At 48.1% G+C, this 15,281-nt stretch overlaps 1 protein-coding gene across 1 annotated transcript in view; it reads right to left on the bottom strand.

The window, feature by feature from the left end:
* Positions 1 to 15,281, bottom strand: part of CBLN4 (cerebellin 4 precursor) — a 103,666-nt gene that overhangs the window by 85,904 nt on the left and 2,481 nt on the right. The window contains exon 5 of the mRNA XM_077778327.1: positions 11,676 to 11,745. Within this exon, the coding sequence (XP_077634453.1) occupies positions 11,676 to 11,745 (70 nt within the window). The remainder of the gene's footprint in view (positions 1 to 11,675; positions 11,746 to 15,281) is intronic.

Below are 15,281 nucleotides of genomic sequence, written 5' to 3'. Positions count from 1 at the left end.
CTTCCATCCCAACCCCCACCCCCAGAGTTTTCTTAAAACACAGCTGAACACAAGTCGACGGATTCATCGCTACTCAGAGAAACGGCGATCTGTGCAAATACAAGAGGAGAAACCGGCCATGACGGACAGACTGGGGAGCATTTGTCGCCGCCGGCAAACCCTGAGATTACCGTTGTTGTCAGGGGTGATTTTTGCTCTGTGCTAATTTTACCTTCTGCTTTGATGCCAGACTCTAACTCCCCATAAGATCCAATTCCATTAAGGCCTGAACTAATGCGCTGCCAAAGTTTTCAGGGGCCCTTTGCAGATAATCAACGTTAATAACAATGACTGCTGTGTGTCATGGGCCTGCAACGTGGCAAGCGCTGTGGTAAGGCAGGGGGCGCCGCCTAACCCTTCCAGGAATCCTGCTCCCAGGTACCGGCATCTGTGTGACATAAAGGGAATCAGGGTCTCTCAGAACGTAAGTGGCTCGGGGCGCCCGGGGGGCTCAGTCAGTTAAGCGTCCGACTTTGGCTCAGGTCATGATCTTGGGTTTCGTGAGTTTGAGTCCTGGGTCAGGCTCTGCGCTGACAGCTAGGAGCCTGGAGCTGCTTCTGATTCTGGGCCTCCCTCTCCCTCCGCCCCTCCCCCACTCATGCTTTCTGTCTCTCTCTCTCTCTCTCTCAAAAGTAAATTTTAAAAATGTTAAAAAAAATTTTTTTTTAAGAAAGTAAGTCACTTGTCCAAAGTCACACAACCAACAAGGGTGAAGGGGAGAAGGGGAGAAAGGGAAAACCGAAGTCCTGGTCCAGGTCAGGGAAGGATTTGCCTCGCTAGGACCCGCCACCCGATGTGCAGGGCCCAGTGCAAAATGAAAACGTTGGCAAGTCTAGTTCAAAAAGTATGAAGACTTTCAACATGGTGAGAGCAGAGCAGGGAAACGAGTGTGAGAGCCTCGTGCGCACGGGCCCCTGGGAGACCGTCGGCCCCTGGGGTCGGCCCCGTATCTCGCCCTGGGCACTCGCAGCCTTGGCACAGATGTTCCTTTCTGGAGCCCAGAAAAGCTGCCACAAGGCTCTGCTCCAGGGGAATGAACAGGCCACAGCTTCCGGCCCCTGAGAGCGGTCGGCCTGAGGCTTTGGGGAAAGCAAGCCAAGCAATGGGACGCGTCCCAAACTCCTGTCCCACAAAGAACCTCCCCCGGGCGCCTTCATCCTCTCCTCCACCCCTTAACACCAACAGCGGATTTGCAGCCTCACTCGCTCGTCCCCAACACCAGCATCCTCACATTCCCACCACGCAAGACCAACCGGAGGATGATTTTTCCAGAGACGAGTGCACGTCAGTGACCCTAGACTCAGCCCCCCACCACTCCTGGCCGGTCACAACACCCACCTCTGTGGCATAAGCAATGATTGGGCCACTCCACTCACTGCAGGAACTAATATTATTTTTAGGAGGAAACCAACCTCACCACATATATTGAATGAAATACGTTTTGGAACTTCTAGGGAATGAAGATCAAATATAAACCGAATGTTAGCTATCCTTGAATTCAGCATTTGTCATGAGCTAGACAGCAAGGCTTTACGTGCATTTTCCCATTCTTCACGGAAGCTCTTTGAGGTAAGTGCGATCTCCATCACATTTTGCTCATAAGGAAGTGGAGGTTCAGGAAGGTTTAGGTAACTCATCCAAGGTCACGCAGCCAGTGGGCGAGGTCGGTAGTGACTGGAAAGTGAACCCTAGCACTTTCCCAAGAGCCCCACGACGGTCAATATTTAGCATAACCTGTTGTGGAGAATGGCTGTCGAAGCATGATACCAAGTATGACCACATATGGGAAACCTGGTAAATCTGACGAGGTAAAAATTGCAGACATTCACATGTCGACAAACACAGTGAACAAGATTTAAAGGCAAACCATGAAAGAATATACACTGAAGCACGCACGAATCCCTTACTGCATATAAGCCACTCACAAATGAGGAAGAAAAAGGCACATTCCCCATTGGAAAAAAAATAGACAAAAGACATGAACAGGCAGTTGACAATAATCAGTAAAGGAAATGTAAAAAAGTACTCAGCCACACTAGTAATCTTAAGAGATATAAAGTACAGTGTGATGCCATTTTTCACCAGTGGCAGTGAGTTTTCTTTTATAATGATATATAAAAGAGATAATTTTTTTAAATACATTAATGAGATGTTCTATTATTACTTTTCCCCACCTCCCCCTCCCATATCCATTCTGCTGACGTCCTCCATTTGCTTCACGGAAGATTAGGAATCTGATAAACGAATTGGGGGAAAAATTCCCTAGTTAGCCTTTGACTACCAGATAGGTTCTCAGTCCCTGGGCTCAAGGAAATGGTCCCAAAGGGCAGCAAAGTAAAATGATGGAAAGTGCAAATTTGATGGGGTTGCCAGTGTTACCGAGTGGTCAGAGAAGGTCTCTGTGGTGAGCTGACATCTCAGCCAACACCTGAAGGAAGTGAGAAAGTCAGACATGCAGATGTGTGGGGACGTGAGAGCACATCAGGCTGAGCCCACCGAGGCTCTGGGGTGGGAATATACTGGTTTTGTCCAAAGAGAAGCCAGGAGGCTGGTCAGGCGTGGATCTAGGAAGAGAGTGGCAGGAGAGGAGGTCAGAAAGCCGGCTCAGGGCTGTGTCCTGTAGAACTTTATTACGACTTGGGTAATGAATTTGGATGCTCTTCTGTGGGAGATAGAAAGCTAGAGTACAAGGTGACTATGTGACACATCCTAGCCCAAGAAACATGAGCAGTAACTCACTTCCCCGAGACATTTAAGAGCCAGCCACCTCCACGTTCCCTCTACCGTCAAAGTCACATGCGGAGATGGTGGAGTCACACAGTGGAGGGAGGCAGGAGCCTGAGTCACTACACAGGGAAGTTCTGCGGCACCCCTGCAAGATCTGTAAGGGCATGTGCTCCAGAGAGAACAGACCTTGTTGGCTTAGGCTGCCGGGATCCGGAGTTCATTTGCTATTGTGATACTGCCTCACGTAAAGTTGCAGAGTATTTTCGTTTCTTGAAGGTTCTGAAAATCTCCTCTCTGTCTTTGTTTTCAGATATCTTCTCCAATACCTCCAGATAGAACCAGATCAGTTTAGATACAAGCTGTGGGTTACACAGGAGCAGGCAGGTGGGCTTGGCTATGAACAGATCACTTCCCAATTAGGGTGAGTGGTGGTTTCCAACAGGGCTTGGCAAACGATGGTTCATGGGACACATTTGGTCCACTCTCTCTGTTTATAAATAAAGTTTTATTGGGGGGCGCCTGGGTGGCTCAGTTGGTTAAGCATCCGACATCGGCTCAGGTCATGATCTTGCGGTTCGTGGGTTCAAGCCCCGCGTCGGGCTCTGGTGCTGACAGCTCAGAGCCTGGAGCCTGCTTCAGAATCTGTGTCTCCCTCTCTCTCTGACCCTCCCCTGCTCTCTCTCTCAGAAATAAACATCTTTTTAAAAAAAGTTTTATTGGGACATAGCCATGCTTATGTATGTATGTATCGATCGCCTAGGGCTGCTTTTGCCCTGTGATGGTAGAATTGAGTAGTTGCAACCTATGCAACATACCCCACAAAACTCAGAATATTTTCCATCTCATCCTTTACAGAAAAATAAAATGCTACCATCTGGTTTTACGCAAAAGTTTTTAAGTGAGACTGACTTGGGTTTGAATCTTTGGCAAGTTATTTGAGTCTCTGAGTTTCAGCTCCTTCCCCTGGTGATTAGAAGGATGAAATGGGCTAACCTATATAATGACCTTAACCCCATGCCAACTCATTATGAACACTCATCATTGTGATAATTGCCATTGGTATTAAATGTTTAGGTCACTTCTAGTTTTTCACAGGATTCTATGGACATAATTAAATCACTTGGTTCCTTAGAATACATTCATAGAAGAAGAATTCCTAGGTTGAAAAGCATACGCACTTGAAGGATTTTGTGACAATTTTGTAAATGGATCTCTGGAAGGTTTGTACCAATAAGGCTCCCCTCCCCCAGTCCACACCAGGAATTATCATGGTAATAGATAATGGACTTGCCTACAGGGCAAGCAGGCTGGGAAGTTCAAGCTTCCAGTATGCCTACGAAGAATAGGAAGATACAACTGAGCCCAGAAAGAAGCCTTTACAACAGCAAATAAGAGAGCGAATCAGAGAATTTTCACAGTATTTCCTAGATATTTAAGCTCTATGTGTAATGAACAAAAACTGAAGACAATACCATTATGCCTATGGGCATTTTTCATTTGAGAGACACTGATAATACAGTATACTTAACTAAGAGAATACACTGTATTCGCCTAAATACATAAACGTATTTATCTGGACTCGAGCTAAACCTAGCTAAATACCCCCAGATAATCTTTCAGGTGGTTTATCTGGCTTTTAATCATCACAAACCAAATGTAACAAGAGCCAGTTTCAGCAGGGAATAAGGCATGGGAGTAAGGGTGGAAGGGTTTCAGAGTGCTTTGATCTAGCAGCACACAGATCATTGTGGTGGGAAGACAGGAGGTAGCAGAAGGGAACAATTCCCCTCTTCTTTCATCTCTAGCCTTGAAAGAAACACTTAAATAGTCAGTGTGGGTTTAAGAGTTCCCATGACAACCAAATCACCCTCTCTTTCAACAAACGGGAAAGTCATCTCCTACCTATTTACAACTAGATGATAAACCGTGTGAAGGCAGAGCCTTAGTCACCTGTACTATCAGAGCTTGGAGCAGCGCCTGCCTGATAAAAGACAGCCTAAAAGACTGAAAGAGCAGACAGGCTTGAGGGAAGGTCTCGGCATATCTAGGATTTTGCTCCCAGAGCATGTGGGCCTGGACCCTTCTTCAGGTAAGTGAGAAGGTCTGGGGAATCCATCTATAGCGACATTTCTTATACCCTCTCTAAATGGCAGCACCCTCTTCTGACAAGAGTGGGCCCCAGGCCCTTGTCCTCATGCTCAGTGGACCCAAAGGCAGAGCATGTGACCTCACCCTAGCCAATCAGCGCATCTCATTCCCCTGGCCAGTGGTTCGGAGCGGGCACAGAGCCTAAGTCAGTCCAGAGAGAATAATCTCAGGAGTTCTTCAAAACCCATGGGAAAGCTTTTTGTTCTTTTGTCCTGGACTTGACTGTGACAAGATGTGAAGCTGCAGTCACCGGGGGCGATCTTGATACCCTGCGGAGCATCACAAAAGAAGCCAACGGGCTGAGGAAAGCCAAGATGCAGGAAACGTCCAGTTTCTGCTAAGATAGCTTCGGCCAGGGAGCCAGTCCTACCCGTGGATGTTTCCTTTGCACTAAGCAGGGACTCTCCCGCTCTGGTGTAACTGACAGAGCATGCATCACTCAGAAGACCAGCAAGGCTGGGACCCTCTGCTCACTGTAATTTTCCAGAATTAAAGAAAGACTGGAGGCTGGAATTCCAAGCTCCGGGGTCTATGTCTAGATCTTAACCAGCATGACCCCGCCCCGAACCCCTGAAAATGACTCCCCCCACGCCCCGCAAGGACCTAAGAATGAGTATGACGCATCATACATAAACTCTCTGGATGCCACAACTTATAATCAGGATTGGGATCCAAAGGTCCGTTTCTCCCTCATGTTTTGATTTTCCTCCTATTTACTCCTCCATATCTCCCATCTAACTGGCAAGTGGCCGTATAACAAGTGACAGCTGGCAAAATGTGAAGCAGAAGTGATGTGTGTCATTTCTGGCTGAGGCAGTGAAAAGCTCAGGCTCAGTTCGCCAGGATTCTTCTTCCTCTCTGTGACTCCAGGGAAAGCCATGTGTCCCAGGTGGTAGAGTTGCAGAATGATGGCAAATTCATCAGCGTGAGGCCCTGCCACCCCACAAGAGATATGAGGCCTAAGGGACAGAAAAAGAACCACTTCTGTTGAACTGAGCCACGGAGATGTGGGCGCTATACGTAACGACCAGCCCATAGCCCATCTCTGCTCATCGAAGGAGGTTTGGGGCTGTATTTCCCTTAGCGTTTCCCACTAACTCAGAAAACATCTTCCTTCGTGACTGAAGGGGATATTAAAACCATCAAAGAGTGCAGAAGAGCATTTGCAAAGGCATTGTACACCAGCCAAGGAATGAAGTTGATCTAAATAACTACCCACATGGGGTAATTCCAAAATCAAAAGGTGCTTGTTTGGAGGACACATAAGGAAAAATACAAAAAGGGGACCAAAACCCTTGGCACTGATTGCAAAGGGTTTCCCCTCCTCACAGAAAACAGAACAGACGATCAGACAAACATCATTATTCACAAGCAAGTTGTGAAGTGAGGCCCTTCTACCTGCACATCATCAGCTGCTGAGTTCACTCTCTCTCAGTGCTTTTGTGTGCCTATCTCCACATAGCGACCAAGGAGAAACCTATCTGTTTATGTAAAATGGAAGTCTCATTGGGTTTTTCGGATGTTGATGAAAATGAGCTTTACGACGTCATATAACAAATACATACAAAGTGCTAATAGTTTCAAACATTTTTCCAGGTTTTCTGTCCACTACCAGTAGTGTCAGAACTGATATCCACAGCGTTCATGTGAAAAATGTTGGGGCACCTGGGTGGCTCAGTTGGTTAAGCATCCGACTTCAGCTCAGGTCATGATCTCACGGTTCGTGGGTTCGAGCCCCGTGTTGGGCTCTGTGCTGACAGCCAGAGCGGAGCCTGTTTTGGATTCTGTATCTCCCTCTCTCTCTCTGACCCTCCCCTGCACGCATGCTCGCGCTCGCTCTCTCTATCTCAGAAATAAGTAAAACATTAAAAAAAAGAAAAATGTCAGGAGTCCTGGTCAATAGATTGCTCTTTCTTATGTATTTACAAGCTGTATAGTTTTAATTGACGTCAAAACACTAATAGCCATACAAAAAAAAAAAAGGTTATTTTAAGCAAGATCTGCATTGTATGGCAAATGGAGGCAGGAAACTGAGCAAAACGTGCTGTCGGTATATGCTCATTAGAAACCAAGTCCTTAGGGCAGCTGTATTTATGAAAAAGGAGCACAGAACAATAATTTAGGTAATAAAAAACGTACTCAAGAGAAAAAAAACATTTTTAATGCACGAGCAAAGTACAGTTTCTTCCGATGTTGATACCTTTTCTATTCGTTATTTTCATCAATACTTAAGAAAGTTTAGCTGAGTAGTTCCCAACTGCTTAAAGATATAAATGCTAACCAATGTCAAATGTCTTTTCTCCTACTTCTCAGAGCTCAGCACAGAGCCTAGTGGAAGGGAAAGAGGAGAAAGAACCGAATGGTTGAAACTTTGAAAACAAGATTTTCATCTGAGCTGCAGACATTCACTTTGACTTTTCATTTTTTGTTAAAAAGAAGAAAATCTTCAAAGTTTACAGGATGTCTAGGAGCTGGGCCATTTTCGCCAACATTCCCGAATGGGCCTTCCGGTAAGCACAGGGCCTTTGTTTGAGTCTCTCCGGGAGCCGGTGCGCTCCCACGCAAGTGGCCTGATCTGATTCCATCATAACCAGTATTCTATCTCACGTGCCCTGGGACAGGATCCTGGCAGAACTGGGTGGACACGGACATGCTGTCGGAGAGCAGATGCTCCCAGCCACCTCGGGGGAGGCTGCGGGTACATGTACACTCGAGGTTAGTTTGTGAGCCCTCCCCACCCTATCAACAGGCCGGCTGCACTGGGGTGCAGCTAGGGGCAGAGCCTGGATGGTGGTGTAAAGGCCAGGAAGGTAGCCAAGTGGGCAGCAGAGGGCAGCAGAGGCTTTGACCAAAGACGTACTGCAACACAGACTGGCCATGTACCAAGCCCAGCACGCCTGCTGTTGGGAGCTCATGAGCCACCAGCAGATAAGCCATTGTTTCCATGGACTTTTTCCTCGGTCTCCTCTGCACCAGGGGAAGTAGTATGGCACCCTTTCCTACTATCTAAAAGGGTAACCTGGTAGAGACAACCAAGAGGCCACAAGAGCCCAAGCAAGCTCTCTTTGGAGAAACCCCAGCACAGGGACCCCAGGACCACTGAGACCTTCCCAGATGGATGGCCAAAGGCAGAGAAGGCAGTGTATGAACAGTGCTTGGGCGTTCATTAAGCAAGAACAAGGAGATGCATGAACCCACTGACACCCGCCCTGTCTCATGCCATCTTTAAAAAAAAAAAAAAAAATTCATCGGTAATTCCCTTCCACTTAAAAAAAAAATCAAAATATGGTCTTGCCTTGAACAGGAGAGTAGCCTCAAGTCTGGAAAATCTAACGCTGTACTTCCACGGAAGAAGTTAGTGGATCGACTCAATAAGAGCAAGGAAACTGGAGAAAGGGGAGTCAGATCAGACGTTCAGAGGAATGAGACAAATGGCAGAAAGATCTTTTCTCTCTTTCCCCCTAGATTTCCAGAGTTTGAGGAGACCTGTGCCCACACACGCACATGCGTGCACATGCTCATGCACAGAATGCGTGTAGCACACGCGCTACAGAATGCGATCTCTGCACAGCCGCCAGAAGAGCCCAGACATCCATTCGAACTGCTCCTCAGACTCCCCCACAGCGGTCCCCACAAGGGTGGCCACGCGGACCCCAGAACAGCTCCTGGAACCCCTGGCCTCGCCCTCCCCTTCTGCCTAGCAGCCCCCCACTCCGTGTTTCACTCAAGTTCATGCTTGCTTTTAGGGACTTTATTCCCTCGAACATGGGAAACTTCAACCTTTTGGCTAATAGCATGACTCTGCTTTGTGTGAAGAATTTTTATCCCCTTCTTGTTCATTTCTTGCACTAAATTTTTTCTTTAATAAAGTGAAATACCAGAGAACTTTGTGTGATTACATAACTGTCCTGGATTATTTTGGGAATCGTTCTATTTGCTACTAAAATGTTACTCTCATTGACGCTCGCTTTATTTTGAGAAAGCACATCTCCTTTGGACAAAATTAAGAAGTAAAAAATAAAAAAAATTTTTTTTGCTAAACAATGCATCCCACTTAAAAGATAAATCCCTGCCTTAAAAATAGTTGCAGCATAAATAGCACCGATTTTCATCCAAAGGAAAAGTGTCTCTTCACAATGATCTTCATTCAAGGGGAAAGCCGAGGTGTGGTTATGTGACCTTGGTGAGGTAGGCTGGGTCTGAGTTTCCCCATCTATACGATGGGAATAATACCAGAAATGAAGTACTGCCTTCTGAGGAGCCCCCCACCCACGGGGCTTCTCTCTGTCCCCCAGGATGGCCACTCCCTTTCTTGTCAGGTTCTCCCTCTCAGGAACCTCGAACTGGCAGTCAGACAGCCAGGCTGTGGGGGATTCAAGGTGAACTGGTATGAACTCGCCAACTCTAGAACAGCCTTCTTGTGCCATGTTTGTGGAATGACCAAGAAAGCCGGACAGGACGCCTGAAAGAGTCAGGCAGAGAAACGAGGGGCAGAGAAGAAGTGTGGAGAGGCCGCCAGACCTCCCGATCATCTTCGACCTCCGCCTCCCAGCCCCGCTTCCCCGAGGTCTGACTGCGCTCAGCATTTAACTTCAAGACATCACTGTATTTAAACACAGATGTAGCAGACTCCTATGAAAATTCGAGACTCATTTAAAACAAGAATAAAATTGGGGTGCCTGGGTGGCTCGACTGGTTAAGCGGCTGACTCTTGCTTTCAGCTCAGGTCATGATCTTGTGGTTCATGGGTTCGAGCCCAGCATCAGGCTCTGCGCTGACAGCATAAGACAAAGGATTCCCTCTCTCCCTCCCCCTTCCCTTCTCTCTCTCTCTCAAAATAAATAAGTGAACTTTAAAATAAAATAAAATACCCTCTCCCTCCTTTTGTGGTGTGTGTGACATAAATCAATAGTCACTTACTGTCTGTCAAGACCCAGGCGGGCAGCTCTGGGCGGGGCCCCTCCTGCTGGCCTTCACTGGACCCACAGGATGGTTTTTGTTTTCATTCAAGTAGAATTAACATAGTAGTATATCCGTTTCTGGCGTCCAATACAACATTCAACTCTACCCACTTCTTAGTACTCATCACCATACGTGTGCTCCGGACCCCCTGGATCTGTTTCCATCCCTCTACCGCACCTCCCCTCTGGCAGCCCCCAGTCTGTCCTCTGTATTAAAGAGTCTGTTTTGTCGTTTGTCTCTTTTTGCTTGTTTTGTGTCTTAACTTCCGCACACGAGTGAAATCATATGGTATTTGTCTTTCTCTGACTGACTTATTTCACTTAGCATAACACCCTCCAGGTCCATCTGTGTTACAACCTGAAGAATTTTAACTGGAACACAGAAGGGGGGCAGGGGGATCGCCAAAGCCATGTCTTTCTTTATCCAGCGTGGCTCTTCAAAGCCAAGTCTGCAGCCAGCCGGGGGTGCACGCCGGCCCCTCCCATGCGCAGACTTCAATTAAAGTAAGACAAGGTCTTTATACCCGCGCGACCATCAATATGCATAAAGGCGGCACCAAACCAACATCAAGTGCCCAATTACCCAAATGTCTTGCTCACCTAACAGCCTTTAAATAGTCAAAGGCTCTCTGGCAAATCATTCTCTGTAGAAATACTAAGGCCAACTCTGAACGCAGATGACTTCACATCCCCTCCACAGCCGCTCGTGGAATAATTGAAAGAGCTTCTGGTCATACACAGCGCCAGGTCAACACGGTCCTGTGAAGCCATTTTATTTAGCTGGAGGGAGGCCGTCCCAGCTCGGGTCCCCTTGGGGTTTTCATGTGTCCGACAAGCAGCTTGTCACTTAAGAGAATCCTCAAGGCAAGACCGCTTCCAGTGTGCTATTTGAAAGGGATCAAGCCTGGGGTTCCCCTCCTGTCACAGCCTGAGGTGGCACTGTGTCCAGATGTGTTGTGACAATGGGAAGGTCCATAAGGGGCAGGCCCATCTGGGGGCTGGTGGGGGGCGGGGGGCGGACAGGGAAATATCTGAGAGTTTCTGACTCTGTGATGTGCAGTTCAGAGAACTTCACGAATGATTTCCAGGAACACGGAGGAGGCCAGTGTGTAGCTGACTGGACAATTGTTTACCACTGCAGATGGGAGCACACAGAATTCTCTTCATCTCCCGACACCCACAGTAGGATTCTGCTGCACGTGTCCAAGTGAACCCACTTACCAGTGAGCTGGCTCTTAGTTTAGCAAGCAGAAATTCACACTCACTCTGCAGCAAAAGGGTAAGCAAACTTAAGAAGGTCTGATTTGGAAGCAAATCAACTTCCTATCGATTCTAGTTCTCACTGGCATTTTCTCTGGACCCGTTACCAGGGGACACAAAGCCTCCTACCTCCCAAACACTGGAACGAAATCTAAAGCCTCGCATAACCTAGTGAAGCCCAAGCTGAGAGTATGAGATTATGCTTAATCTCTACCTAGTCAACACCCCCCACATTTCTAGGAACATCCAGGAATTCCCAGGGACGACGAGGTCTGTTCGGTGGCGGGGGAGAAGCAAAATCATACTGTGTCTTTATTTGCTTCCTGTGTATCACCAGTGTGTTGACTTCCGGTCTCAGCTCCCCCCCAAGTAAAGAGTGTGGACGCTGTCCCTCCCATCCTTTTAACAAGAAAAAGCTCAACAAGCTGAAAATCGATATCTGGTCTGGGATCCAGGGGAGAACCGAAGTCACAAGACAGACTGTCATCCTGAAATCTGAAGAGGGGACAATTCAGAGCGCCGCAGCCAAGACCCGCTCACCTGGACAGAAGCCGCTGGACCCATGACAGGCAGGAATAGGGAGAAGGCAATTCTGATGAACTGCTGGGGGCTGAGAAGAGACGAGCATGTGGCTGAAATCTTAGGGCAACCCCACAACTTCCTGGGCTTTACCTCCAGAAAACCCACCCGGTTAGCGCGGTGAAGATTCAGGTAGGATTCTCCTAACGGCTCTGCCTGGGGGAGAAAAGTAACCCCTGTGCATTCCACACAGAGCTTCCCTCAAAACTCAGGAACTGTTGCCCTGAGTCCCTGCTGCCTGACAAATCAGAGGCATCATGGGATTTTTGTTGGTGGTGATGCTGTTGGATGGATGGATGGATGGATGGACGGACAGACGGACGGATAAATGAATGGTTGATATGCCATCCAAGCCCTCATGGAAATTATAATTTCAGAAATTCCTGCATTTGTCCCTCACAGAACACCCTCGCTAACAGCTTCCCATGTTAATAGCTGTGCTGTGGTGTTAAAAAGTTCTAGTGTGTGCTCAAAACACTGGTGGGAAGGACTCAGGAAGTTCAACAGATTTCTTTACTACAGGAGACTGGATCCCGGGCACCTTTCTCTTCCTAAAATTTAGCACAGCTGTTATTAGACACTCGGTAAATTAATCAAGAGTGAAAACATCACAGAGTAATTCAGTCCTATTCACTCCGCAGATGCTCACGGAACTCCCACCATATCGCAGGCACCAAGCCAGCGTCTAGGAAGCAAAATGGGAGCAAAGAGGAGAAGAATCTACCCCCACGGAGTGTAGAGTGTAGCAGAGGAAACAGACATTACACAAGTGAGCTCGCAGGTTAAGTGTAAAATCACAACCGCTGACACTCGTCACACGGAGAAGCAGATGGAAAACACAATAAAGCGAACAATCTGGCCAGGGAGGTCGGGAAAGGCTAACAAAGGAGATGAGAATTTAAGCATTAGGAAAAATTAACATGGCAAAATGGAAGGGGGGGAAGGATCGCTGGGAATCTGGCAGAAATGTGTGGCCTAATGCCCCTTTTATTTTTTTAACTTTATTTATTTTGAGAGAGAGAGAGAAAGAGAACCAGCAGGGAAATGCCAGAGAGAGGGGATAAAGGATCCAAAGTGTCAGCTCCTTTGAGCTGACAGCAGAGAGCCCAATGTGGGCCTCAAACTCACAAATCATGAGATCATGACCTAAGCTCAACTGACTGAGCCACCCAGGCGCCCCTCCTAATGCTCCTTCTAAGTCCTACAGCCGGAAGGAGGGGGGCACATACAAAGAATGGAATTGAGCTAAAAGAGGCCTCTTGGAGAAGGGGATTCCACACGGTGGTTTACTGGTTAAGCCTCCAAGTGGTGTACAGGTTTGTTAGGCAGCATCAGATGCCTAATACAGGTATATCTCAGAGAGGTCAAGCTTTCTGTGCTGGATACATCCCCTTGACCCTTCGAGATTCAGTCCCCACCGCTCTCTACCCTGCTGTTTGCCCTGAAAGTCACTTGGACGAGCTGCATCAACCAGGCTCCTTTGTCCCCTGGCTTCTACTCGGGTTTGGCCAATGGGCAGCACCAGGAGAAAGACAGAAGGTGGGAGGCAAAAGAGGCCAGCCTCTCTCTCCTCTGCGCTTGCAGCTGAGATGCAGTTTGACACTAACTATGTCCTCTACCCAAGGGCAAGGGCTCTTAGGGAGCGGTCCCTCCCACAGCTTCAGGCTTCCCTGGGTTCCAGGACCCACTCTCCCCCTTGCTTCTTCAAGCTTAGAGGCATAAATGGCCTCCCGACGTTCCTGTCCCTGGGTCGCTTCACCAACCCCCACTGTTCCCTTGATTAATCCTACCCGTGCCTTTGCAAGCAATCCTTTCCATCGACTCTTTCTTTATTCATCCCCTTTGGACATTCCATTGGATTCCGGTGGACAATGCAACGCAGCTAGAGAGTAGGAGAGTGGGACATTAAGTTGCAGAAACTTAAAATTCTTTCTTTTTTAACACTAGAGTATCTATACCTTCCCTCAGGGGCATAAGCCCAGAGACTGGAAATACACCACTGAGGCTCAGACCAACATGGGCCCAGAGCTCCTGTGGAAATGGACTTGGCCTCTTTGGGCCTCAGTTTCTTCATCAGCAAAAAAGGAACAGTACCTACCGGTCGCTACATAAAACTGCCATGAGAACTGAATGCAAAAACTTATGTGAAACACATGGTACACATAGCAAGGGCCAGTAAATGACCACTACTGAGACGCCATCTGCGGGGTGCCCGGGGGGGGGCTCGGGCACCACGGCGAGTCCGACTCTTGATTTCAGCTCAGGTCATGATCGCACAGTTCATGAGTTCGAGTCCCACATTGGGTTCTGCGCTCACAATATGGAGACTGCTTTGGATCCTCTGTCTCCCTCTCTCTGCCCCTCCCCAACTTGCATGCGCACGCTCGCTCTCTCGCTCACTCTCTCTCTCTCTTTCAAAACTAAATAAATGCTAAAAAAAATTTTTTTATTTAATGCCATCAGCAAAATATCTCATTTTGTTAAACCAACCTGACCCTTTTGGTACCGTCAGTAGCCCCAGGGGCTACAGTAATCATCGGCTCAATCGGCAGGCCCCCAGGAAGACACTAGAAGGATCCACAGAGACATTATCTGACCCTTTTTGTATGCACCCTAGCCCTGCAGCCTGCAGAGCTGCACCGGCATCACTTTCCAGCATCGAGCTCGACCCCTAGTTCAAAGGAAGCACTTGGCTCGTTCAAGTGCGGCCATTGTTCAGCATCTCAGTGGTTTTCAGAGAACGGAACTGGTCCTGGAGTCCTGTCACATCGAATCTTCTCCTCCCGGGGTCACACATTACCCAGTCAGGTTTTTGAATGTGCAAAAGCATGAGGGAGGGACAGGAGAAAACAGGAATCTGCACTCGGTGACATTACCAGAAACATGTTTTGACTTCCGATCACGGTTCTGACAAAGGGCAGCGCCATACGCCCCGTTTACGGCCGCTCCAACTATGTTTTAATGAGTCCCTGAATGCTGACAGGAGGGCCACTTAGACTTGAGTAATTGGGTCACCGCAGTTTCCCAAGGACACGGGGCAGGCTGCGGGGTCTGGTCGTTGGCAGAGAAGTGGCTGGTGGGCCCGATTCAAAGTCACTAGAAAGTGACGGCGCGCTGGAAACGGGGCCAGGAGCCAGAGGGTCCCCAGGTGAGTGGCCCACCCCCGGCGGGAGTGTGGCCCCACTTGGCGGTCCACCGCCACTGCAATTAGACGTGCTGTACCCCGCCTCCCAGCGTCCGCCCTTCAGGCTCACCACCGAGCTCTCTGCGGGCTCACATGCGACCCGTCCATTATTTATGCTTACTTCTTTAAGTCGACCCAAAGTTCCCATGAAATAAATTTGCTGTCATCGAAGTTTTATATCATAACCGCCAACAGAAGCCAGCATCACTTGCGATCAATAGAAAGCAACAATTAAAATAAACACAGTGAAAACAAGTATCATTACCCAATTCCCGCTAGGGACGGTTTTCTGTGGAATGGTCTGAGTCTGCCACTAGCTCTCTCCTTGATTTAAAAAAAAAAAAAAAAAAAAAAAAAAAGGAAGGTGGGAAAGGGGACAAGCA

The sequence above is a fragment of the Crocuta crocuta genome, unplaced genomic scaffold (genome assembly GCF_008692635.1).
Source record: "Crocuta crocuta isolate KB4526 unplaced genomic scaffold, BGI_CrCroc_1.0 scaffold27, whole genome shotgun sequence".
NCBI classification, from domain to species: Eukaryota; Metazoa; Chordata; class Mammalia; order Carnivora; family Hyaenidae; genus Crocuta; species Crocuta crocuta.
The sequence above is the reverse complement of the archived record's forward strand: the minus strand, read 5'-3'. Positions and strand labels throughout refer to the sequence as shown.